General features: G+C 41.5%; 2 protein-coding genes across 3 annotated transcripts in view; one reads left to right on the plus strand and one right to left on the minus strand.

Annotated features, from left to right (window-relative positions):
• FRMD4B (FERM domain containing 4B) overlaps positions 1-27,893 on the minus strand; it is a 330,390-nt gene that overhangs the window by 232,166 nt on the left and 70,331 nt on the right. The window lies entirely within an intron of this gene.
• Positions 16,878-17,234, plus strand: LOC133094795 (cytochrome c-like). Its single transcript, XM_061195524.1, has one exon. It carries the CDS (start codon positions 16,878-16,880, stop codon positions 17,193-17,195), a length of 318 nt encoding a protein of 105 aa, XP_061051507.1. The 3' UTR covers positions 17,196-17,234.

The following is a 27,893-nucleotide window of genomic DNA, read 5'->3' on the forward strand; positions in this document are numbered from 1 at the left end:
ATGCAGAGAAAGCATGGAAACAGAAACTTTTTATCCATTTACAAACACCTATACATCTATCCATCTATCTATATATCTATCCATCTCTCTATTTATCCAACATAGAGAAGACAATTTGAATGATAAAATATAAAACGTTTTATTCCTATTGACAAAGTATTATTTTTCAGTGGCTCTGAGTTTAAGAAGTCAGATTCCCAGTCCCACCCCTAGAGGTTGTGATTCCACAAACCTGGGTTGAGGCACAGGAGTCTTCATTGTCAACAAGTACCCTAGATAATTCTGATGCGGTAGTCCAAAAACCATTCTTTAAGAACTACTCACCTAGATCAAGGCAATTTAATGCCATCCTTACTTAAGAATCACGGGGAGGAAGCAAAAAGAGGACAAGACCATTCAGCCTCCCAAACACCAGGGGGCAGATGGAGCCACATGTATGCTCAGTGACAAGATGTGTCACAGGCGCTTTACTCAAGAAGGGGGGGGGGGCTTCCCTGGTGGCGCAGTGGTTAAGAATCTGCCTGCCAATGAAGGACACACGGGTTCGAGCCCTGGTCCGGGAAGATCCCACATGTGCGGAGCAGCTAAGCCCGTGCGCCACAACTACTGAGCCTGAACTCCAAAGCCGGTGATCCACAACTACTGAGGCTGCGTGCCACAACTACTGAAGCCCGCGCGCCTAGAGCCCGTGCTCTGCAACAAGAGAAGCCACTGCAGTGAGAAGCCTGCGCACCGCAAGGAAGAGTAGCCCCCGCAGGCGGCAACTGGAGAAAGCCGGCGCGCAGCAATGAAGACCCAATGCAACCAAAAATAAATAAATAAAATTTTTTTTTTTAAAAAGGGGGTAGCAGATCCTTGAGCCTCCAGTGAGACCCCAAGAATGTGAAGTACTTATGAAGCCATATAAACAATCAGGGAAGCAGCTCAAAACTGGTAGTGAGGAAACCTGGGTTCTAGACTCATTGCTGCCCTGGGCCTCAGTTTCTTCACAGGCAAAATGAGAAGTTGGTGCAGATCCATGAACAAGCTCGTTCCAACCCTTCCAGTTTATGAGAAACTTCAACATCTCATGGAGTTCTTCATGATTCATGTGCTATGGCTGAGTTTTATTTTGTACCTTCCAAAATTTTTAGGATGAGCATATATTATTTTTATAATGGAAAAGAAAATAATTCAAAACATTTTAAAAGATAACATTTCTCACTGTTACTCAGACATTATTTTCACAAGCTAAGATGCTTGTATTCCAGTGCTAAGCTCACTACTTTACTGCCCATGAATAGAGAACAAACAACAAGGTCTCCACACGTGCTTATCCAACAGACTGTTTGAAACAAATTTAAAACTTGCTTTAATAGGCAAAACTGGATCTGTGACTCTCTACAAGATGATAAACATGGAACTAAACAGCCCAAAGATCCAATCTCAGCCAAAATCTCATACCACATAGAGAAATTAGCAATATTTAAATATTTAATAATACCTCATAATTTTTTTAGACTTCTGGGTTTCAAAATTTCTGACAAAGTAATTCACAAGCCATAATTAACAAAAATGGGCAACCTTCTCAAAAGTCTCCCAGAGCAAATGTAAATTCATCAGAGCCCTCTCCCTGCAGTGAGCATGTAGTGAATAGTGACATACCAGCAATAAACAACAGAAGCCAGAGAGGTTTGGATCTTGCCCTGAACTGGTGTCTGCTGAAAATGGCTTTAGCAAAAGAAGGTTGTGATTAGAAGTTAACATTTCCAGCACCCACTTATTAGCATGTCTAGCGAATCAGAGAAGGGAGATGATATAGTCTTTACAACCAGAGAGTTCCCATCACAGGATTATTGACAAATACTTAACTGCTGTTTCAGTCTTCAGAGTAATTCGGTCACTGCTCTAATGGCAGACAAAGGATGCAGACACCGTAAGCAGTCACTCCAGGTGGTCTCCTAAGAAAGACTCCCATCACCTCTTGGTTGCTCCAGCCATAAAACTATGCATTCTTTTTCTTCATCACCCCACTTCCCATTCATCAAATCCTAGCAGCACTACCTCTAAAACACGTTCCCTCTATTTCTTCTCTCCTTATTTCCAATGCCATTCCTAGTCCAAGCCACCATCATGTCTCCCGTAGACTACTTCCACAGCCTTCATGCTAACTGCCCCCCTTGACCCGGGCCCGAGTCAATTCCTTCTTCTCATGGTGGCCATATTTATATATTAGATCATTTCCCTCCCCCGCTTAAAACTCTTCAGGGTCTCCTGATTTTCACAGAATAAAACATAAACTCCATCCCCTCTTCACCTCTCAAACCTTATGTCATGACAATCTTCCCTTCACCCTCAGTACTTCTCGCATTGGCCTCCTTTTCCTTCCTTCCTTTGCCAAGCCCGTTCTAACTTGCCGTCCCCACTGCTTACTTAGATCACTGTTTCTCCAGCTTGTCCCACAGCTGGCTCCATCCCATCGTTCCAACCCAACACACATGACCTTCCCTGACCACTATATCCTAAATACTATCAACCTATATTTGTGTTTTCTCTTCCCCTATTTATATCCTGTAGGATCCTGAAGTCATATTGTTTGACTGCTGGTTTCCTCCCCCCAAAGAGAATGTAAGCTCCGTGAGGAGGAAGATCTCGCTTGTCCTATTCAGTGCTAAAGCCCCAGGGCCTAGAACAAAGCACAGAGTAGATACCCAGTGACTTTTTGTCAAATGAATGCGTGTGTTGCTTCAGATTAAATCAGGGCCCAACTTTTCAATGTTCCTTGTCAATTCAGAGTTAAAAGTCAATTCCTTGCCCGGAAGACAAGTTGTTAATTTGCAGAAGGGACATCTCTCTCTATATATAAATATCTTCGTTGTTACCCACAACTAGTTTAGCCTCCGACATAGAGTTCATTGCTCTGGAAACAGAAGATTCTTCGAAGATGTCAAATGAAACTTAAACCTAGTTGACAAGCTAAGATGACTCATACAGTGTGTCTTGACTTGGGGGAACAATTGCGTAGGTTGTCACCGCTGGAAGTGAAGGGCTCAGAGTCTGAGTGGGTTGATCGGTATGTCACATGGACTGAGGCAGGCGGATATTTTTAAAGTGCTAAGAAAATTTGCTAGGATTCTCTGTGCTCTGGCCTGGCGTTCAGTATGGGGAGAGTTCATTTGGGGCCCAGGTAAGAGGATCAACTCTCTGAAATTTTAGATGGGGCACCATTTCAAGGTAATTTCACTCTGATTTGCAGAGTGAACTACAAAGTGGGAGTGACAGCCAATTTTCTGCAAAGTATCATGATTCAAAAATCACTTTTACACATTCATCATCTCTTCTGTTCCTCAGGGCAATTCCAAAAGCTTGGCCAAATGTAGTAATTATACCTATTTTATATATGGAGTATGCGAGTCACGATCCCACAATGAGTAAATACGGAAACGTGATTTAGAATCAAGATCTTAGGTCGTCTAGAGATGTTAATGAACCAACAAGAGAGATACTGCAAAAGGCATTTTCAAAATCAACTTTTTTGAGGTATAATTTACATACAATAAAATACTCCCATTTTAAGTGTTCAGTTCATTGGATTTTGACAAATACATATACTCCTGTACCTACCACCACAATTAAGATATAGCATGTTTCATCCCCTGAAAAGTTCCTTCATGTCCCTCCATACTCCATTCTCCCCTTTACCTCCTACCTCTGCCCCAGGAAGGCACTGATCTGCTTCCTGTCACTGTATATTGACGTGCTTTTTCTAGAATCTCATACGAATTAAATTAGACAGTCTGAATTTTTTTTGCATCTGGCTCCTTTCACTCAGCATATTTCTGAGATACATTCATGTTTTTACACATATTAGTAGTTTGTTCTTTTTTATTGTTTTATTTCACAGTATTCTATTGTATGGCTATACCCCAATTTGTTTATCCATTCATCTACTGATGGATATTTGTCGGGTTTTTTTTTTTAATTGAGGTATAGTTGATGTACAGCATTATATAAGTTTCAGGTGTACATCATAGTGATTCACAATTTTTAAAGGTTATATTTCATTTATAGTTATTACAAAATATTGACTATATTCCCTGTGTGTACAATATATCCTTGCAGCTTATTTTATACACAATAGTTTGTACCTCTAAAACCCCTACCCCTATCCTGCCCCTCCCCCCTCCCCCCTCCCCTCTCCCCACTGGTAAGCCCTGGTTTGTTCTGTTTATCTGTGAGTCTGTTTCTTTTTTGTTATATTCAACTAGTTTGTTGTATTTTTTAGATTCCACATATAAATGATATCATACAGTACTTGTATTTCTCTGTCTGACTTATTTCACTTCGCATAATACCCTCCAAGTCCATCCATGTTGTTGCAAATGGCAAAATTTCATTCTTTTTAAGGCCAAGTAGCATTCCACTGTGTGTGTGTGTGTGTGTGTGTGTGTGTGTGTGTATCACATCTTTTTTTTCTGTGAATACTTTGGAGTGGAATGGCCAGGTCCTATGATAAGGGTATTTTTAATCTTATAAAAACTGAAAACTGTGGTCCAACATGGTTTTACAATTTTACATTCCTCCCTGCAGTGTATGAGAGTTCCACTTGCTCCATGTCCTCACAAACACTTGGTATTGTCAGTCTTTTAATTTTATCCATTTTGATAGGTATGAGGTGGTATTTCATTGTGGTTTGAATGTGGGTTTCCTTGAGGCTAATAATGTTGAGCATCTTTTAACATGCTTATTGCCCATCTACATAACTTCTGCAAAGGGCAATTTGAGAGGTAAGAGATATAAGTAATTTTATCTCTCATGTGCAAGAACTTGCTTTATTTTAGAAACAATTTTTGGAAAATATAACCTGGAAAAAGATTTATAAAAAGACTTATAAAATATTCAGATTATAAAAATCAAATATATTTAGAGGCTAAACTAAAAATAATGAAAGCAGTAATATGGTAGAAAATATCCACATTTTATTTGCTTTGCATTTTTTACTATACATTCATCTAATGCTCTAAGAACCTAGGGGACCTGAATTTGCAGGAAGGGGCTGAGATTGAATTAACTTGATCTCAGCAAAGGGAAAAGCTTTGCTCTTTTCACTTCCAATTACTCTTTCTTCCCTAGACTTCATTTTATAGATCATGGGCTCAATTATTCACTGTATCTTTTTATATCTAGTCTCATAAAACTGTAAGGTGAATCATTACAAAATTAATATTCAACAGGCTTTATATAACTCTGCTTAATGCAATGTATAACTCAGATTTTTATCACCGCAGGCCTCTCAAGATCTATAAATACGACTAAATTAATAAAACATCATGTATTTAACTCTAACAATCCCATCACAACCTCAACACCGCAAAACCACTAAATTTAAACTAGACAACCAGACAGATATTGATGAGAGACATGGACTATACAGAAAAGGCCAAGCTCTGTATGAAGAGTCCCATGATGACAACCAAGGTCATGTTCTAACACATTTGTTTTGAGAAACTCATAGTTGTAATAAAACTGAGCTTATTGTGCTTCTAGAGCACTCACACAGAAACCGCTCTGAATTTTTTATACCATATGGTCCCAAAAGAGTTTCTCATTCTTAAATAATCATCACCTCCCAGGTGCAAAAAAAAAAAAAAGCTGATGAATGCATCTACTAGATACTACCTCCTAACCCCCGCCCAAATAAATGTATATAATTTCCAGCCCAGAAGGAATCTTACAGATCTTTCAGTCCAATGATCACATTTTATAGAAAAGGAAACCAAGGCTGAGACAAGGGAAATTACCAGCCTAAGGTTAGACAATCTGTTAAAAACAGCTGGGTATTAAATTCAGATCTTCTAACTCTGACTCCAGATTCACTGTCTTGTGATTTATTTTTCTTTTTAAGACTTTTCCCTCTGTTTTCAATAGTTATATAGGTTCAATGTAGAAAATTTTGAAAACTCAGAAAAGCACAAAGAAAAAAAATCGCTGAATCACCTCTAATCTCAAGGCTCTGAGACAATCACTTTCAAACTCTGGGTGGGGCAGTATGATGCAGAAGCTAAGAGGGCTGCTTTTGGAGCCACACACTTGGCTTCATATCCTTGCTTATATGTTTAACAAGCTTGTGACCATGGAGAAGTTACTACACCCTCCTCAGCTTCAGTGCCCTTGTCAGTAAAATGGGGCTGACAGGGACACTCATCTCTTAGTGCTGTTGTGAGAATGAGGTGGGATGGAATTTGAAAAGCATTGCACACACTGCCTGGCGGTTAGCAGACACTCAATAAACATTAGCCATCATGTAACGATGTGGCACATATATACAATGGAATATTACTCAGCCATAAGAAAGAATGAAATAATGGCATTTGCAGCAACATGGATGGACCCAGAGATGATCATACTAAGTAAGTCAGACAGAGAAAGACAAATATCATATGATATCACTTATATGTGGAATCTAAAAAAATGATTCAAATGAAGTCATTTACAAAACAGAAAGAGACTCACAGACTTAGAAAACGAACCTAGGCTTACCAAAGGGGAAAGGTGGGGAGGGAAGGATAAAGAGGTTGGGATTAACATATACACACTACTATATATAAAATAGATCATCAACAGGATCTCCTGTATAGCACAGGGAACTCTACTCAATGTTCGTAATAACCTATATGGGAAAAGAATCTGAAAAAGAATAGATATATGTATATGTATAACTGAATCACTCTGCTGTACAGCTGAAACTAACACAACACTGTAAATCAACTATACTCCAATATAAAATTTTTAAAAAAAGAAAGGCAGAAAAAACCACATTAGCCATCATGATTTTATCCTTTTGGACAGTGATCTATGCATATGTTCTTATTCTTTAAAAAGAGTCAATAAAGTCTGTGGCTTTATTTCACCTAATAGTACATCTGCCAGGAAAAGTCATTCCCCAGTTGCCTTTTCCACTACACGAAACTAGCCCAAAGAAATCCAAATGTAAACAGCTGTCTGGAGAGCCAGATACTGGTGTTCTAACCACTAAGAAGAAGTTCCCACAACCCAGCAAATATCTCAGAGTTTTGGGTAATGTCCCAAGAAACAAGGCTGCAGCCCCCTTCCCTACCAAGTCCTGATGATGACCCCCTAGTGGAGCTTCAGAAAGAATATGGTCCCTGGCCAATTCCCTCAAAGTCTCAGCCCATTCAGAGCTCTGCCACCTCAGTGTTGCCAGGAACCAGAAGGGCTCAATGACCTTTCCACACCAGGGTCATCTCAGAGGATGGTTTGCGATATCATCATGACCACACTGGTGACTTCCAGCTAATGCAGGGAAGGCTTTTAAGAATAAAAACTGGGGCTTCCCTGGTGGCACAGTGGTTAAAAATCTGCCTACCAATGCAGGGGACATGGGTTCGAGCCCTGGTCTGGGAAGATCCCACATGCCACGGAGCAACTAAGCCTGTGCGCCACAAATACTGAGCCTGTACTCTAGAGCCCACGTGCTACAACTACTGAAACCCGCGTGCCTAGAGCCCGTGTTCCACAACAAGAGAAGCCACCGCCATGAGAAGGCCACGCACCACAACGAAGAGTAGCCCCCGCTTAACGCAACTACAGCCTGCGTGCAGCAATGAAGACCCAATGCAGCCAAAAATAAATAATAAATAAATAAATTTATAAAAAAAAAAAAAAGAATAAAAACTGTCCTACTGTGATTTCTTCTCTTCTCCCTACCCTGCACAAAAAGAGAAAAAGGACTGTTTGCCTGGCAATGGTCAGTGACTGATGAGTGACAGTGTAAGGAGTGCTGTGATAAGGTTTATGAAGCTGTACCCTGGATCAATGGAGAGTAAATTGTGATTGATTAGCAATGTCTGCAATGGAAGACAGCAACAGTAGGGTGGTACGTATGCCATGTTGCTGTCCTTTCTGATCTATTTCAATGTCCTCAATTTTATAGATAAGAGAACTAGGTTCATGACAATGAGGAAGCATGGCTCATTCAAGGTTACAGAGATAGTAATGACAAAGCTGAGACCAGTAACCACTCCTAATGCTTTGTAGCTCAGTGTTCTTCTCTCCGTGCCTGGCTACCTTTCTTCTCTGGTGGGCAGGATGGTTTCCTGTCTTATAACCATTAGGTGGTCCTGGCACGTTACAATCCATTCAGATACTTCTATGGCAAATAAGTTATGCCAAGATAATTTTAAAAACCCATCAGTCCCAGGTTTGCACCAAGGCCCTGGCAGCAGCTAGCACACAGCTGTTACGAGGATGCATAGCGTATTTTTTGACAAAAGACAGGTGGTTGGTTTTGTCATGTAGGTGAGATAACATAAAAGCAGAAAGACAGACCGGCAGGGAAAGAGAGACTTCTTCCCCAGACTCTAAATGGATTTCTTTTTTGCACTGTGGAGCTCTAAATAAATAAAATACAAAATGAATGTTTACAATATTTCAGTTGTTGAGAAAGCAGCTATAGAGCTTTATTCCAATTTGTATCCTCTCCAGGAAAATGGAATTCAACATGAATTTTATAATGGTGGGAGGGAGAAGGCACACTCGTTTATCACTAAATATCTTCAACAGACATTTATTAAGTGCTTACGAGGTGCCAGGCATGTGCGAGGCCCCAGGGACGCAACAGGGGTCAGCAGAGAAATAGTTTCTGTCCTCCCATTCAGAGTCTATCGGGAAAGATGGACGATTAGTAAGCGTTGTAATAAGTGCACATATACAAACAAGAAGACAGGATTTAGGGTGCACCCGGGCTGGGGTGAAGGATTCTCAATAGGACCAGCATGCTGAACATGATTTGGAGCCACATAAAAAAAGAGTTCTGGAATCCTGTTTCCTGCCACTTACCTAGTGGGTAACCTTGAGCAAATCACTTAAACTTTTTACCCCAATTTCCTTATCTTGCAAAATAAAGCTGATAATTCCTACATTCTTTTTACCTATGCCAGGTATTGAGTTAAAGTTTATTAAGTTCCCAGCGGAACCTGGCACAGAGTCTGAGTTCAACAAATATTTGTCAAATGAATGAAAGAATTGTTATCAAACACACATTGGATCTTTAATAGCAAAAGGGGCACTTTGGCAGGGCAGAGAGTGAGGAAACACAGAGGAACGAGACGAGACATTAGTCCTGTCTTCTACCTAGTTAGAGAGACTGAGAATATATACTGTACTTACACGCACACACGCACACACACATATATATATCTATATGTTACAAATATACGGCAAAGTCATAAAGAACCATATTTGATGTGGCTGAGTCAGGGAGAGCTCTACAACGGGACTCTCCCTTGAGCCACAAATGAGATGTCCATATGTAATTTTCAAATTTCTAATAGCCATATTAATAAAAGTAAAAAGACAGAATTATATATTTAATCGAGTATAGCCAAATAATGTCATTTCGACGTGTAAGCAATATGAGTTTATTAATGTGATATTTTACATTCTATTTTTGTGTGTGTCCTAAGCCTTCAAACCCTGTGTGTATTTTATATTTACATTACATCTCAGTTTAGCCTGGCCACACTGCAGATGATCAGCAGCCACGGGTGGCTAATGGCTTCTGTACTGGACAGAAGTTTGGAGACAGGAGAGTTTGTTGAAGACAGAGGCACTCAGGTGGGCTTAAGGAGGAAGTGGGGCTTGAATAGGATGGACATTAAAAGCCCTGACTTTGGGTGTTTTTAAGAGCTCTCTCCGGGCATGAAGGCTTTGGTTGCAGCACCTTCTAGAAGTCTCCTTGACCTGGTGCGTTCTGCCACGAGGAGTTTCTGAATCTACTCCCTGCTGGTGCAGATGCCACACTTGGATCTGGTTCATACCCTTTGCTGGCACCTCTGACTCCCACACTGCCCTTTCCTTCCCGGTACCCCTCACTTGGCACAGTGGCTGGTGTATGGGAAGCGCACATACGTAAAAGTGACTTCTTCGTTGCACTCTGTGGCTCTAAATAAACAAAACACAAAGTGAAGACCTGAGATAGCCAAGCTCTGGCTTCCAAAGCCACTAGGTCTGACAGAGCCCCCGTTTGCCCTCCAGCCACAGAGAGTTAGGAGGTGAACAAATGCCAGAGCCACTCCTAGCAGAAAACCAATGGGTGCACACGCTCCAAGTGGGCAACAGATGGGCACACGGCCAGGCTGTGGGGCAAGCATTTGGCAGAGATGTGCTAAGAAAAGGAGGAGACAACAGTCTGAAAGTGGCCAAGTCCACTTCCTAAGGTGAGATGGAGTAGGGAGACCCACGTGGCCAGGAAGCGTGTGGTGACATGTACTAAAAAGGAATTTAGGTGGTGAATAAAACAGGAATGAGAAAGATAGATGTAAGAGGAGGAGGGCAGACACCCAGAAACCAAGAGTCATTTTACAGGCTGTCCCCCCAACAGCTTGGGACACCCTCACCTAAGTAAGCCTCTGAAGCGTCCCCTCCTCTAGAGCCTAGGCTGGGTCACGGTGATGGCTGGACCCACATCTGCCCTCCTTCTCCTCAGTCCTGTCCCACCCCATAGTTAACATCCAGGCAACAAACTCAGGCAAGTAAATAAGTAAGGAAGTGGCTTGGATGAGGAGGGGCATGCATTCTCCCCACAGCTCCCTGCTGTGTCCCAAGCACAGAGTCACTATCGGTTTGAAGGAGGAATTTCTTAGTGGCTGCTAATCTTAGCTCAATAATATCATTATCAGAACACACGTCCCTTGTGTAGAAGAAGCCCCCCACGACCCACCCACTGTCAGCAAGTGGCAGTATGACCCCAGTGTGCCCAGGTCTTGCAATTTTTCCAAAGTTTTAAATATAGATTTTCTGTGACATTTTCCACTTTTAAAATGTTTGGAACTATGTCGATAAATGTTTAAATACTGTGCTGGGCCACATTGTGTGAGCCAAAGAAAGCAGACCGCGGGGCTGCCGGCTTGACATTTCTACTCTAGTTCAAAGAGACCCGGTCATGGTCTGGTTCCACCATCATCAGGCCATTCTGAGGCTTAATTCAGATCATGCACGTGAAGGGCTTACCAGAGCTTCTGGCACATGGTGAAGGCAGTTAATAACTGGTGTCAGCTAGCTCTACAGAACTTCTGAGATTTATTTCTAACTATTACATAGGGAGCAGATCACAGGAAACCCCTGAAGACAAAACATCTGAAACTGGGCTCCTCTCCCACGAATGATTCCCTATCTCTTTATTTCTGTTTCACGGCTTAGATTTATGCCACTTTCATTTTACTTTCTCAATTCATGAAACTCAGTCTGGCTGCACAAAGGAAGCAAGGGGGAAAAAAAAAAAAAGGTCAGGTGAAAGTGCAAGTTGGTATAAGTTTTCTAGAAAGTACTTTGGTAATGCTTAGCAAAAGACCAAAAAAATTTGTATACCTTTTGATTCAGGGATTCCACTTTAAAGAATTTGAGCCCAAGTAAAAAATGATGGTTTTTCATAAAGACTTAATCCTAAAATGTTTACGACAGGGAAGTCTACAATAGAAACAATTTAGGAAATTAAATGCCCCTGAATAGGGGATTGGTTGCAAAAGTTATGATACACTAGAATGCTGACTTTTGTCTATCACATCCCCCCATGACTTTCAGAGCACTTATGATTTTCATTGTGTGTCCCTGGCAGTACACACCACAGCAGCAGACAGCCTGTCAGTCTTGTTCAACATTGTATGCACCACTATATATGAGCTGGCACATAATAGACACCAATAAATATTTAAACACATCCAAGACAGCTTATGTAGTATGATTCCATTTTTGTGGGAAAAAAATAGGTATGTGTTTCTGGAAGTTAAATTATTAGTGCTTTGCCCTAGACTGGGCCAAGCAAACTACAGTTTCAGGATTGTCTGCTGTTTTTTGTAAATAAAGATTTATTGGAACACAGTCATGCTCATTCTTTTACGCTTTCTCTAGGACTGCTTTTACACCATAAGGCACAGTTGAGTTGTTACAACACAGACTATCTGGTCCTTTAGAAAAAAGTTAGCTGACTCCCGCTCTAAATGGTAGAAGTTCTTTCTGAGTGGTCTAATAAACACACACATGTGTATACATGTACATGTATATCTGTGTGTGTGTATTTTTTTTACATGACCACTTTGCCAACCAGACAAAAGATGGAATTATTTTTACAAAAGAAAGGAACGCAGAAAGAAACCGAAGAAGGACGGAGGGAGGTGGGAGGTACGGAGGGCAGAAACTGTTTACCCATATTTACCAATATAGAAAAATGTCCAAAATAAGTGAGAGTTTTAAATACGCTATGAACAGAATGCTGTCATTTTCATAATACCTGGATCAAGTGCCAAAAGAAAATATACAAAAAGGTGAGCTTGGCTGTATCTAAGTAAGGAAAATATAAATGGCTATTATTTCTTTCTTTGATCTTTCTTGTATTTTCTAAAAGTTCCAGAATAAAAATGCATTGCTTACATAATAAGAAAAAGAGAAATAAGTGATCTTGAACAGAAAGACAGAGAAAAGAAAATATGAATCTACGAAAAAAACAGGAATCTTTCTACCAGGATTTGGCAAGTAAGGGAGGGAACTCAGGGTGGGTCACAGGGGCGTTTGCTTCTTCACTGCACAAGGATCAGTACTGCACTCCAGTAAAATGAAAACATGGCAAAGGCAGAGGGGTTAATACCCAGGGCCAATTTTTTGTTTCCAAAAAATATTAAAGTCGGCACCCAATTTGCACTGATGTTTTCTCTTTAGGTTAAAAAAAATTTTTTTAAATACACTTCCAGAGGACAGCTTACCATTTCTATCTAGATTAGAAAATCAGTTTAGAAAAGACAGCCATTTGCAGAAAAATGGATGGAACTAGAGTTTATCATATGAAGTGAAGTAAGTCAGACAGACAAAAAAAAATATGATAGCACTTAAATGAGGAATCTAAAAAGATGACACACATGAACTCCCTAGCAAGACAGAAAAAGACTCAAAGATTTAGAAAACGAACTTATGGCTACCAAAGGGGAAAGATGGGGGTGGGGAGGGATAAATTAGGAGGGTGGGATTAACATATCCACAGTAATATATATGTAAGTGATAATCAAAGGACCTACTGTCGAGCACAGGGAAATTTACTCAACACTCTGTAATACCTTATATGGGAAAAGAATCCTAAAAACAAGAGATATACGTATCTGTATAACTGAATCAGGTTGCAGTACACCCAAAACAAACACAACACTGTAAATCAACTATACTCCAATATAAAATAAAAATTAAATTTCAAAAGAAAAGGAAAGAGAAGAAATGCCAACGATATTCCCTTCTGGGTTCGGTGACCTAGGCTGGTGTCACATCCCTGGAGCCAGAGCAGCCTTGGGTCCCAAGTCTAGACATGGTGGAGGTGAGGGAACTGGGAGCAGGTGCCAGCAAATGAGCCTCTCTTGGACCTGACAGGCGAACCACAACCTCCAGATGCAGGTGGGCCCTCCTCCAGCTCAACCAAGCCTAGTGCACCCAAAGGTCGGTGGACCCTCACGCTGCATGAGCTTTGAAAAGTCACCTGGTCTCCAAGTCTCCTGGTAGTGGGGTTCCTATGGGCAGCCTCCTTCCTCGGAGTCTCCCCACCTCCGTACGACAGCAAGCTCAGCATAGCGGTTTTGGCAGGGCTTGGGAATTGTCGTGGGGCGGGGGGGTGGTGGTGAAGGGTAAGGAGGAAGAAGTAAGGAAACACGAGCTCTGGGGTGTTTCTTCTGCCACAGTCCACTCGAATCTACAACCCAGTAACAGGACTTTCTCTAAGGCTCTGGTTGCCGCGGTAACCCGAGTGGGGCATGAAAAAATGCTGCCACCTTGTGGACATTTCCCATAACAACAACTTTAAAACCGGTGCTAAATTATCCCCCTAAGGGACACTTTATAACAAGGCCTGCGGGGCTCTAAAGCAGGGGTCCCCAGCCTTTTCGGCACCAGAGACTGGTTTCATGGAAGACAATTTTTTTATGGACAGGGGCGGGGATGGTCCAGGAAGTAACGCAAGCGATGGGGTGGATGGTTCCAGCGGTAATAGGAGAGATAGGGGGGATCGTTTAGTCGGTAATGCGAGCAAAGGTTCAGGTGGCAATGGGAGTGATGGGGAGCGATGGGGAGTCGCAAATGAAGCTTCACTAGCTCTCCCGGTGTTCACCTCCTGCTGTGAGGCCTGGTTCCTAACAAGTCGAGGCCCGAGGGTTGGGGACCCCTGCTCTAAAGGACACCTGCCCTCAAGAAATGTCCTGGGGTAACTGATCGAAAAAGAATTCAAATCAGGGCGGACTTTTAAGAAACCAATTTCAAGAGGTAAATTTAATGCACACTGTTTTGTTTTTGATTTTTTTTTTAAAGCACATGAAAAGATGCTCCACATGGCTAATTATTAGAAAACCGCAAATCAAAACTAGAACAAGGAATCACCTCACACCAGTCTAAATGGCTATCATCAAAATCTACATACAAAATATGCAGGAGAGGGCACGGAGAAAAGGCAACCCTCCTAAGCTGTTTTTGGGAATGTAAGTTGGTAACAGCCACAGTGGAGTACACTATGGAAGTTCCTTAAAAAATGAAAACATTATCCGGCAATCCCATTCGTGGGCCTATACCTGGAGCAAAAAGCATAATTCGAAAAGATACATGCACCCCAACGTTCACTGCAGCACTATTTACAAGGACCAAGACATGGAAGCAACCAAAATGTCCATCGACGGATGGATAAAGAAGATGTGGTGTAAATCCTTGTAAGTTGTAAATTATAAGAAATGAAAGAGAAAACATTTTCTGGTCAAGTAGCTGGACATTTTCATGATTTCAGTCTCAGCCAAGGTGGGTTTTTGGCAAATGTGACAGCTCCCATTAACGCTTCCACTGTCCTTCTCTGCTTCTGTAGAGGTAGGCAAGGTAAGAACCCTGTGGCAACCCTCCACAACGAGGGAGCTGTGGACAAATGCCCCGGCCTCTAGGCCTCAGTCAGGGTCCTTGCAGAAATGAGCACCAGTTGCCCACGGAGATGTCTTTCTTGGCTTTTTCTCCTTCCCTGCTCTCACAGCTGCCCCCACTCCTCCCTCCTGCTTCCTGGAAATCTCCCAAATTATCCTCCTGCACCCAAGATCTTGCTTTAGGTTCGGTTTTGGAGGAACTCAAACTAAGAGAGTTCATGAGGAAATATTAAACCAGTAATAAGAATTACACCATAGAGCTTCAGAAAGCTCCCATAGATGGTGTGAAATAGAACTCACTAGTTTCCAGCACATATTCCTCCACTGTACAGCTACTTATTAGACTTCTACAATGTGCCACACATGTGCTGGGTATGTAATTGTAATAGGGAAGAACAACTCTGACTCCATATTACATCTGTTTCTTTCACTTTAACCTTTGTATTCTAGTGCTTTTGCTACAAGTTAAGAATGTTGCTTGAAATATACAGGGTAGCCCATTCTCAAGCCTCTGACCTTTAAAGGTATGACACTTTTCCATTCTGATAGAGATAAAAAGTTGCAGAACAGAGAATAAGATTTGTTGCAGGTATACTGAAACATCATGACCTGACCTCTGGGCAGCTGCAAGAACAAAGGGTTCCGAAACCAACAAGTTTGCACCAACCAACCACACGCCCTCCCCTTTTAGTATAAAAGAAGCCTGAATTCTAACTTGGGTAAGACAGTTCTTTGGGAAACTATTCACTATCTTCTCCATCTGCTGGCATTCCGAATAGAATAAAGTTGCTATTCCTTGCCCCAACAATTCGTCTCTCAATTTTTTGGCCTGCTGTATGGCAAGTAGTACGAGCCTGGACTCGGTAACATAATGGTGAACTAGTAAATACAGTCTATACTTACGAACATTAAACAAGCACTGTGTAAATTGCATTATGGAAGTATAGGAAAATACAGGAAAGTTAATGTCTAGGAGAAAAAATGTTTTTCCCTCTACTCTTCTGAGTTTTTAGCTGAGACACCTGTAATAAAAGATTAATAAGAGAAAAACAAGCAGAAGGTTATTAACATTTGGCTCATGTATATATGGGAGATACCCAGGGAAAAATAAGTACTCAAAGAGGTGGCTTGAGAATTCAGGATTAAATACCATCTTTACAGGGAAAGGGAAGGGGGCATGTAGGCCTCTTAGGGGAGAGTAAATGATTTTAAAAAAAGATGAATGGCGCTGTAAAAGAACAGATGAGAGGTATGATAGTTTGTGACAAGGTTTTTGACTGGGTGTGGTGTGGACTTCTAGTTTCCTCTCCTGTGATCAATCAATCTTCCCTGGAGTTTCCCGGGGAGGGGATTTATGACAATTGAACTCCTTCTAAAGGATCTGTTTCTAGGCAGATAAGGGCAGTTCAGAGACTACCATATTAAGTGAAATAAGCCAGGCAGAGAAAAACAATATCATATGATATCAGTTATATGTGGAATCTAAAAAAAAAAAAAAAAAAAGATACAAATGAACTTATTTACAAATCAGAAATAGACCCACAGACATAGAAAATAAACTTATGGGGGCTTCCCTGGTGGCACAGGTGTTAATAATCCGCCTGCCAATGCAGGGAACACGGGTTTGAGCCCTGGTCCGGGAAGATCCCACATGCCACGGAGCAACTAAGCCCGTGCGCCACAACTACTGAGCCTGCGCTCTAGAGCCCACGAGCCACAACTACTGAAGCCCGTGCGCCTAGAGCCCGTGCTCCACAACAAGAGAATCCACTGCAGTGAGAAGCCCGCGCACCGCAATGAAAAGTAGCCCCCGCTCGCTGCAACTAGAGAAAGCCCGCGCACAGCTACGAAGACCCAACGCAGTCAAAAATAAAATAAATAGATTAGAGAGCGGGACGTTCGGCTTGCGAGCGGGAACGTCTTAGTCGTACACGGAGAAAGAACGATTTAAAAATGGGTGACGTTGAGAAGGGCAAGAAGATTTTTGTTCAGAAGTGTGCCCAGTGCCATACTGTGGAAAAGGGAGGCAAGCACAAGACTGGGCCAAATCTCCATGGCCTGTTTGGGCGAAAGACAGGTCAGGCTGTCGGATTCTCTTACACAGATGCCAACAAGAACAAAGGCATCACCTGGGGAGAGAAGACACTGATGGAGTATTTGGAGAATCCCAAGAAGTACATCCCTGAAACAAAAATGATCTTCGCTGGCATTAAGAAGAAGGGAGAAAGGGCAGACTTGATAGCTTATCTCAAAAAAGCTACTAATGAGTAATAGTTGGCCACTGCCTTATTTATTATGAAACAAATGTCTCATGACTTTTTATGTATACCATATTTAAATTGATCTCATACACTACAATTCAGATCATGAATGGCTGATGTAATATTTCTGTCCTGATTTAAATAAGATTGGCTTGTGGCTAAATGAATATGGTCAGCTTTTTGAATTTTGACAGTAATTCTGGTTCAGCAAGTACTATCACTGTTTTCCCCTTCTAAAGAGATGATTAAACTTGAATAAGGAATGTTAAACTTTTCAGGGACATGGTGAATGCCTTCTCAAACCCTATAGGAGATTGGTTTTATATTTAGATTTCTATAACTGGTTATATTAATATATTGAAATATTGAGAAGCTCCCTTCACTGTCTCATAGACCAGCAAGATTCACCTGTTTCAAGTTGTGTTCATTCACCTGTTAAGGCAAGGGCTGAAGATACACTGACAATGTCCACTTTACCTTTTTTGGTCTTAACTATTACAATTTAATTAAAATTCTCTATCTAAAAAAATAATAATAATAAAATAAAATAAATTATTTAAGAAAATAAACTTATGGTTACCAAAGGGGAAAAGGGCGAGGGAGGGATAAATTAGGAGTTTGGGATACATACTGCAATATATAAGACAGATAACCAGGGCTTCCCTGGTGGCGCAGTGGTTAAGAATCCGCCTGCCAATGCAGCGGACAGGGGTTCGAGGCCTGGTCCAGGAGGATCCCACGTGCCGCGGAGCAACTAAGCCTGTGAGTCTGCGAGCCACAACTGCTGAGCCCGTGTGCCTAGAGCCCATGCTCCACAGAGGCCACGGCAATGAGAAGCCTGCGCACCCAACGAAGAGTAACCCCCGCTCGCCGCAACTAGAGAAAGCCTGTGTGCAGCAACGAAGACCCAACGCAACCAAAAATAAAAATAAATAAAATTAAAAAAAAAAAAACAACAGATAACCAACAAGGATCTACGGTAAAGCACAAGGAACTACACTCAATATTTTGTAATAACCCATAAGGGAAAAGAATCTGAAAAATAAAAATATATATATATGTATATATAAATAAATAAAACTGAATCACAGTGCTACACACCTGAAACTAATACAACATTGTAAATTAACTATACTTCAATAAAAAATATATATTTTTTTTAAAGTGTCTATATCTCAAAATAATCAATATACCAACAAAGCAGCATATTTTGTGCGGCATGTCTAGAACTCCTAAAGTTGTAACTTTCACTAAATGTTGCCTTCTCAAAAAACTCATGCTGAATCATTTCAGACTAGGTTCAACTGGGCCTTAAAGTAGGAGTTAGCCAAAGAGTAGGCAAGGGCTATTTCCTATATACAAGGACTGAACAAGGAAGGTGGACACCTGAGCTATCCAACCATGTTAAAGGTTTGAGGACTTCAAAAATTATACAGTCACCAAACATCCTCCCCTTTAATTTCACATGGGTTAAATATCCCAAGAGCTGAACAAATGCTTGGACACTTTCAGGGTATTAATTCCCAAGAGGATCAAAGTTGGCTGTTAAGATTTAAACATGGCCTGGAAAAGCACCCTTGCAGTCAGACACTGCACCTGGTGGATTCTCTTCTTGTTTGACTGGGGAGAGCAGAGAGCGTGGCTCTTCTACCAGGTGGCAAAAGGCACTCTAACTTGTTTCAAAGACCCACAGCATCAGGTTCACAGAGATGTCACTTTAAACTGGTTTGAAGGGCGCCTGCCTGCTGATTCCCTCAAGTAGCCTCAGAAAAATCTGATCCTTACAAACCTCTAGGGCACACACACTCCCTGAGAATGTGAATCAGCTGAATTCTTTCTGAACACGTGCACTTTTGCACGGTGCTTTCTATGCTAAGAAAAGGCAATAAATATGTCTTTGGTGCTTCTGTGTTTATGATTGATGGGCTTTTTTCTTATAGCAGTCTTGTAAGAGTTTGCCTTCTTATTATTCTCGCTGCATACTAATACTTGAAACATTTTAGTAAATCATGGTTCTCTGGTTCCTACTTCAGGATCATTTAACTGATTTAATGAGCTCTAATTATCGCATTTCACCTTTCACATGAGAGTGCAGCAATGTTTTGGCTGAAATAGGTGGTTAATAGCTCAAACACTCAGAAAGGAAAAAAAATGAGGACGGGTAATGCAGGATTCACAACAGTTCATTTTACGCCAGATAGAATTCTTAAAGACAGACGTACATTGGGGCTTCCCTGATGGCGCAGTGGTTGAGAATCTGCCTGCCAATGCAGGGGACACGGGTTCGAGCTCTGGTCTGGGAAGATCCCACATGCCGCGCAGCGACTAGGCCCGTGAGCCACAATTACTGAGCCTGCGCGTCTGGAGCCTGTGCTCCGCGAAAAGAGAGGCCGCGATAGTGAGAGGCCCGCGCACCGCGATGAAGAGTGGCCCCCGCTTGCCGCAACTAGAGAAAGCCCTCGCACAGAAACGAAGACCCAACACAGCCAAAAATAAATAAATAAATAAATAAAATCAAAAAAAAAAAGATATACGTACATAGCTATACTATGTATACCTTCATTAATTAATTCATTCATACATTCATTATATATTCATTATGTGTGCTTCAGGCATCTCAAAAGACACCAGATCAGCTTAAACGGCTCTTTCTTAGGTCTGCGTCCATTTTGAGGGGCATAAAACACGATGGTTTATAACTCTTAAGCTAGACTGTGTATATTTACAGCCCGGCCTCACCATTTCTTAGCCATGTGACCTTGGGCAAGCCAATTAACCAACCTGTTTCCCCATCTGTAAAATGGGGGTTATTATAGTAGCTACCATCACAGGACTATTGTGAACATTAAATGTCAGTACATACAAAGCATGTAAAAAAAGTGCCTGGAGCATAACAGGCATTTTGTAATTGTTGCCTCTTGTGTTTCTGTCGTATCGTGTCTTGTCTGTGTCGCACATGGCAATTGCAATTGCCGATCTACTTATCTATTTTTTACTAGTTATCTATTACGTATTGTTTGTTTGCCTCCTTCCTCAAACCATAGGATCCATAAAGACAGACACTAAACTCCCTGAGCCTGGCATTGTGCTTGGCTTATAGTAAAACACCCAATCAATGTTTGCTGAATCAGTGAACCAATGAATGAATGATTCTTTTTTGGGATGTGTAACCCCTCTCACCCTTGACAAGCTTTTCACTTAAGAGATTTCTGTGGCACATGTCTATCAAATGCCATTTGCTGGAAATTCCACATGGTTTTCTATCCAGATGGTGCCCATGACAAAGCGAAGGCGTCCTGGCATGCAGGAAAGTTAGGGTGCCAGATGCCAAGCCAAGTCACTGTATTATTCATCATCAAATGTTGTTGGCCAGGGAGCTGATTGCTGCCAGCTGAGCCCCACAGTGGTCCAGTGAAGAGGCTGGTTTCTAACAGAAGCTAGGATCATCATTAGGGAGGGAGGGTGCAGCAGGAGGAAGACGGGGGTTAAAAAGGGAGAAGTTTCTCAGACTTGTCTTGGCTTTGCAACCTTGGGCAAGTCACTTCACCTCTCTGGGCCTCTCAGCTTAGTGTTTTTATAAATGCAAGGCACAAATTGTCATCAGTACTTCCCAAACCTGGCTGTGCACCAGAATCTGCGGGGAAGCTTTTTAAAATACTGATTCCTCTAGGCCAGCAGTCAGCAGATTTTTTCTATAAAGGGCCAGATAGGAAATAGTTTAGACTTTGTAGCTTGTATGATGTCTGTTGCAACTGCCATGCTCAAGTCTCCCACTGTGTCATCAAAGCAGCCCAGGATGAAATGTACACAAATGAATGTGGCTGGATTTGGCCAGCTTCCCTGGGGGCCATGGTTTGCTGACCCCTGCTCTAGGCCAGGTGTGGCCTCCCTGGATAAGGACCAATTTTCTGCTTATTTACAAAAGCTCCTCCAGATGATCTGGAGAGGCGGCTGCACTTGGGATCCACCAGATTAGACGCTATAAGGCTTCTTCCAGCCTTCACTGGAACTTTGATTCTCTATTTATTTTCACTGTGAGAAGTGGCTACTCTCAGTCAACACTATTTAGACAGTGATCTTAATATTCTTTCAAATGCATACCACTTGGGTATTAGCTTTCTACATCTGAAGTTTTTACTCTCTCAAAATTCAATTCTCTATTCTACCAGAAGTTTGAACAGTCCTTTTCACTACATTTAGACCTAAAGCACTTCTGTGTGTGATATGCCTTGTCAGTTATTTGTAACTGACAATTTCACTGCTAACTTACAAATGAGAAGTTTAATATTATACTCTCTAGGCCCTAAAGGGCTACGATAAGGTGAGCCTCCACTTAAGAAAGGATAATACATAAAAATATGAAATCATGAAACAGTTACGGGCGTTTATAGTGTTGGGGTAGAATTTCCTTTGTATGGAGAATTCCCTTTCTACTAAAAGTCATGACTGTTGGGTGACAATACATCCTGGTTTCCTACAGACAGTCCTAGTTTTCACCTGTGTTCCCTGAGCAATTAACATAGCGCCCCCTTTCATTCTCAAAAATGTCCAAATTGGGTGATAAATTACATGGTTGCATGGGCAACCTTGAGGGAAAACAGTCAAAAGGACTGTTTCATTCATTTTGCACTTTTCTAAGAGACAGGCACTGCTCAGGGTTTTAATGATATTGTCCCAATTAATCATTACAGTATTTTGCTGATGGCTGATGTCTCTAGGTTGGGTTTCCTCAAAAGCAGGCCCTGAGGCAAGGATTTGGGGACAAGTAGTTTTGGGGGAAATGCTCTTAGGAAGCACAGGTAGGGAAGCACAGGTAGGGAAGCGAGGAAGCAAGGCAGGGAAAGGAAGGAAGCCAGTCCACAGTACATTTGTGAGTAGGTTACGGCCCTGAAGAAGCGGGGCTCAATTTCCCTGGGAACCCTCTAAGAGATCATGTCAGCATGCCCTCAGGAGGGGCAGGGAACCAACAGTTTTATTCCACAGTTCCCACCCCTCGCTGGTTGAGGGTCACGCCTGGAGATGTTCACTCACCCTCCTGCATGTGTGGCCTGCCCCACAGTTAGAAGGACCCCACTCCTGTGGCTAGAGAATGAATGTGCTCAGGTGAACGACACAAAGAGCCTTGTCAGTGTGTAGAACTGTCCACAGACAACCTCCAGGGTAGGCCCAGGGCACCAATAGCTTCCTGTGTTTGAATCCTAGTTCTACCATCATCACCTACATGCTCATGGGCAAGTCACTTAAGCTCTTAAGTCTTGGTTTTTCCACCTGTAAAATGGGGTAACAACAGTATGTGCCCAGAGTTTTTATGAGGCCTAAATGAGATCATATAAGCACAATGGTCATCTGCCACTTCTCCCTGTCCAATACCCACGTCGTCTTCCCTTGGCACACTCCCTGGATCCTCTTTAGAAGAATCAGCCTCTCTAAGTCCCTGGTGTTTGAGAGGGAGGGAGACTACTCCCAGCTCCAGGGGTAGAATGGGACTGGTCCCTCTGAGCATCACATTCTCCTGGCCATCACTGGTTTAGATCCGGGTACAGAATCCATGCTGGATCAATGGGATCTCAGTGTGGGACTTCCTGCTGCAACTAATAAAACGGAGAGTTCCCTTCACAATAGCCAAGACATGGAAACAACCTAATGTCCATCAACAGATGAATGGATAAAGAAGATGTGGTATATATATACAGTGGAATACTACTCGGCCATAAAAAAGAACGAAATAATGCCATTTACATCAACATGGATGCAACTAGAGATTTTCATATTAAGTGAAGTAAGAAAGAGAAATACCATATGATATCACTTATATGTAGAATCTAAAATATGACACAAATGAACCTATCTATGAAACAGAAGCAGACTCACGGACATAGAGAACAGACTTGTGGTTGCCAAGGGGGAAGGGGTTGAGGGAGGGATAGATTGGGAGGTTGTGGCTAGCAGATGCAAACTATTATATATAGAATGGATAAACAGCAAGGTCCTACTGTATAGCACAGGGAACTACATTCAATATCCTGGGATGAACCATAATGGAAAAGAATATTAAAAAAAGAACATATATATATATGTATAACTGAGTCACTTTGCTGTACAGCAGAAATTAACACAACATTGTATATCAACTATACTTCAATAAAAAAATAAATAGAAATTTTAAAAATTAAAAGGAGAGTTCCCTTTCTTCTGGGGTGTTGAAGAAATGGGAGCCAGCCAGGAGCTGTTAGGCAACTGCCCAGAGAGAGCCCCAATGAGGAAGAAAGCACAACCAAAAGATGCGCTTAACTGGGCCTGAAGCTACCTCTGAAAATGCCAGTCAGACCAATTCTCTTGTTGGCCTAAGCCATCCTCAACTGATAGATATTGCTCCTAGCAAAGAGCAAATGCTCCATGTTAGCTACCATTACTGATAACATGAAAACAGATCAAGTTTCTCCTGCTACCTTTTCTTCCCCTGTTTTGCCTGGATTATTTATTTGTTTTAAGGTTTTGGTTTTTGTTTTTAAATCACAGATAATTTCAAACAGATGCAAAAGCTTAGAGAAAAGTATAATGAACCCCCATGAACTCCAACAATGATTAATTCATGGGTAGCCTTGCTTTGTCTGTGCTCTACCCATTTCTCCTCTCCCATGGTATTTTGAAGCAAATCCCCAACATATACCTTTTCATTCATATTTTTTTCAGATCCTTTTACAGTGTTTCCTTTTGTAGTAGACACTGTCGGTGTTCTACCCATCATCCCTGTCCTCAATGAGTCCATCCAAGATTGTTCCTTTTCTTTCAAATCTTCCCCTACTCAGCCAGAGATGCAGATGTCACTCAAGCCCCTGCAGTGGACCTGTTTGGTCCAGGGTTAGTTCCATTCTAACTAACAGGAATGGGGTCAGGAATGTGCCTCAATATCAGCTGTTAAAATATGAATGGGACACTGCTGGGAAATTTTTTGCTTCTGGGAACATTTCTGCTCTCCTAAGAAGCAGCCACAAATAAAATGGTCTCTCTTTCTCCTATGAATGTTGTCCAGCCTGGATGTGATGCTCAGAACTGGAACATTAACATTTGCCACTGGCTTGAAGATGAAGCTAATATTAAGTATGGCAATAAATGCTGGAGAGGGTGTAGAGAAAAGGGAACCCTCCTACACAGTTGGTGGGAATGTAAATTGGTGCAGCCACTATGGAGAATAGCATGGAGGTTCCTTAAAAAACTAAAAATAGAGCTACCATTTGATCCAGCAATCCCACTCCTGGGCATATACCTGGAGAAAACCATAATTGAAAAGGATACATGCACTGGAATGTTAATTGCAGCACTATTTACAATAGCCAGGACATGGAAGCAACCTACATGCCCATCGACAAGGAATGGATACAGAAAATGTGGTACATGTATACAGTGGAATATTACTCAGCCATAAAAAAGAATGAAATAATGCCATTTGCAGCAACATGGATGGACCTAGAGATTATCGTATTAAGTGAAGTAAATCAGGCAGATTAAGACAAATATCATATGATATCACTCATATGTGGGATCTAATTTTTAAAAAAACATATAAATGAACTTACTTACAATACAGAAACAAACTTAGAGATATCGAAAACAAACTTATGGTTACCAAAGGGGAAACGTGCAGGGTGGGGGGGGTGGTGATAAATCAGGAGCTTGGAATGAACATACACACACTACTATATAAAAGATAGATTACCAACAAGATCCTACTACATAGCAAGGGAACTCTACTCAATATTCTGTGATGACCTACATGAAAAAAGAATTTTAAAAATATATGTATATGTATAACTGAATCACTTTGCTGTACACCTGAAACTAACAGATCATTGTAAATCAACTATACTCCAATAAAATTTAATTTTAAAAAAAAAAAAAAGAATGGCAGAGGACCGGGAGAAGGAAGTTGAGCCCTGAATGATATGATTGAGCCGCTAAATCAAGCAACCTGAAAGCTTGCCCCGTCTCTGCACTTGCTGTTCTGAGAGTTAAAATTCTGCTTCACTGTTTAAGCCTGTGTGAATCCAGGAATCTGCTATTTGCTGCTGAAAGCACCCAATTTTGCCATCAATACAGACCTATACAGTTTGGGTTCAAAATTCCAGTGTGAGGAATCAGATTAGGATGATCTAACAAAGATGTCCTAAAAGCAAGTCCCTTAACCCAGAAAAAAGTTCATTTCTTTCTCATAGAAGAGTTTGCAGAGGTGGTCCTGGACAGGTTAAGGTGGCTTTACAATCATCAGGACCAAGTTTCACCTGCATCCTTCTCAGGCATCTTCCATCTTCTCATCTCCACCAGCTGCTCTGCCTCCCACCAGCACATACACCCTCCAGCCAACAGGGAGAGACAAAGATAATGTGGATACCCAGTGCCTGCAAGGGTACAACCCAGAAATTAATCACACACATCACAGCTCATTGGCTGGAGGTAACAGCCAACTGCAACAGAAGGCTGAGAAATGTGGTTATTATTGTGGGTGGTCATATGTCCAGTTCTATTTCTACTAGAAAAAAGGAAAAATAAATACGGGGGCACAGCTAGCAGTCTCCACTAGGGAAATAGCAGGGAGGGTTAACTGGATTCGTTTCAACGGACAATTTTTAATTAAAAAGACTTGAGAATGTAAACAAGATTTGAAAAGGGATGTTCTTCAGCACTCTCCCAAAGATTGAACTGAGCCTATTTACTCAGAAATAGGTAAAATGATACATCCCTTTTATTTCTCTTTTTTTGGTAGATCTCAGAAGGATTCCAACAGTCAGTAATCCCATATTAGCCCAGTTTATTACCTTGTGTACATGAAATTAACAACTGAATTTCACCAATTTCCCTTAATTCCAAATGTCTTTTCCTCAATTAGGCTGCATAACTATGGTTTAATTATATTCTGTTTGATAGTCACCAGAATCCCATAGCAAGCTTCTCTTTCACAATCCTATTATTAGTCAGGGTAATCCAATTCATGGAAAAATAAAGACAGACAAATAGAGAAAAATGACAGAGGTGGCAAGAAGCACAGTATTCTGCAGCCCAGCTGAACTGGCTGTCAATGAAAGGTTTACAGAGTTAAGCAGCAGACTTTGATTCAGCGGCAGCAGGTTTTAAATGATGCATGAGGAGCCACCAAAGCAAATCCCTTTCTCCATGGTCCCCTCAGGGTCAAGTACCATGTTTCAATTATAATTTCACCAAATTGCTGTGATGTGGCGAATGTTCCAGATTAATAGCAGTACAGCACTGTTCTCCACGGGACAGAATCAAAAACTCTAGTTCAGAGGTTTGGTGAAATATACCCCAAGACACTCAGCTGCAAAACACATTAAAGACTCCAAGATGATGGGAATATTTCTGACCTGTATTCCCCAAAGAGGTTACTTTTGAAGAAAGCAAGTTTATTATTTATGGTAGCAAATAAAATTTCTCAGTGCAGCCAAGGAGGCTTCTGCAATTACATCAGGAAGGCACCACCATGCAGTCCATTATGGAAATCGTATCTACATGAATAGGGAAGGCTGTTGTTTTGCCAAAGACGCATATTTCTTTGCAGAGCACGCTCATGATGGGCTTGCATGGAGATGATAAATTGTTTGGTTTGACTTTTCATTTCAAATGGCTCTATTCCTTGGAAGAGGATTTGTATAGAAAGACATTATCTTGCAAATTCTACTTCAAATTATCAGTCGAGAATGTCAATATTATGACATAGTGTGAGTGTGTTTCATGTTTGGTAATTGCAATCATTGTTGCTTTTGTTGTGGTCATCCATGTACAATGCTTGGTGTCAGTCTATTTATCTCTTGTAAAAAATAAAATACAGTGTGTGTGTGAAAAAAATTAAAAAATAAAAATACAAAAAAATACAAAAAAAAAAATTATCAGTCGAGTTTTAAGAGAACATCTCATAGGCGCTTGCCATGGATCAGATGGCGATTGCCATACTGGGTATATGAGGAGTACAGAGCTCCAAAGGACCGTGAGTTTTATCCATCCTGGTGGCTCTGTTAGCATTTTCAAGCCTTGAAGTGAGTCTTTGGGGAATTGTATTTTTAGCTAATTCCCTCCGCATATATTACCCTCAAGAAGTAAGAGTAATTTGGGATCTAACTTCCACATTTGAGGGGTAGTGCTCACTAACCCCTTACGATTCTAAGTAGAGGAGAAAGAACCTTCCCAAAAAGAGATGAAGGTTGGAGGAAAAACCTTTGGACCCTCTCTCCAGGAGTAATTTACGTAACAGGAATGGGAGAAGACCAATGATTAATATAGGCGTCTGCTTTCTTGGGCCTTTCCTCTTCCTAAACTGCATCCCTAAAGCAAGCCTGCACAATGCTACCTGCCCTGCTCCTGGGCTTCACAGGGGGGAGGCATGAGGGGTGAGGGGTGAGAAGTTGGAATTTTCTCTACAACTGGTGGGTAAGTGTCCACTCTACCACGTCTACTCTTTCCAAGTTTGGGCTCCAAAGTTCAGACATGCGGATGGAAAATATCATAACAAAGACCATTTTGGCTTCAAGCCCTCAATGTGGCCTCAGCAGCAGCAGAGCTCCTATCTTGATCTCCATCTCACTCTTCACTCTGAACGTGGAGGGAATATGATTCACTTTCACAAACCCCCACACCTGGCATGGCTTTCATCGAGTCATCTTGCCTTTGACCCTGATTTGTCTCTCCAGCCACCTCTGTC

Source organism: Eubalaena glacialis, chromosome 7, assembly GCF_028564815.1.
Source record: "Eubalaena glacialis isolate mEubGla1 chromosome 7, mEubGla1.1.hap2.+ XY, whole genome shotgun sequence".
NCBI lineage: Eukaryota > Metazoa > Chordata > Mammalia > Artiodactyla > Balaenidae > Eubalaena > Eubalaena glacialis.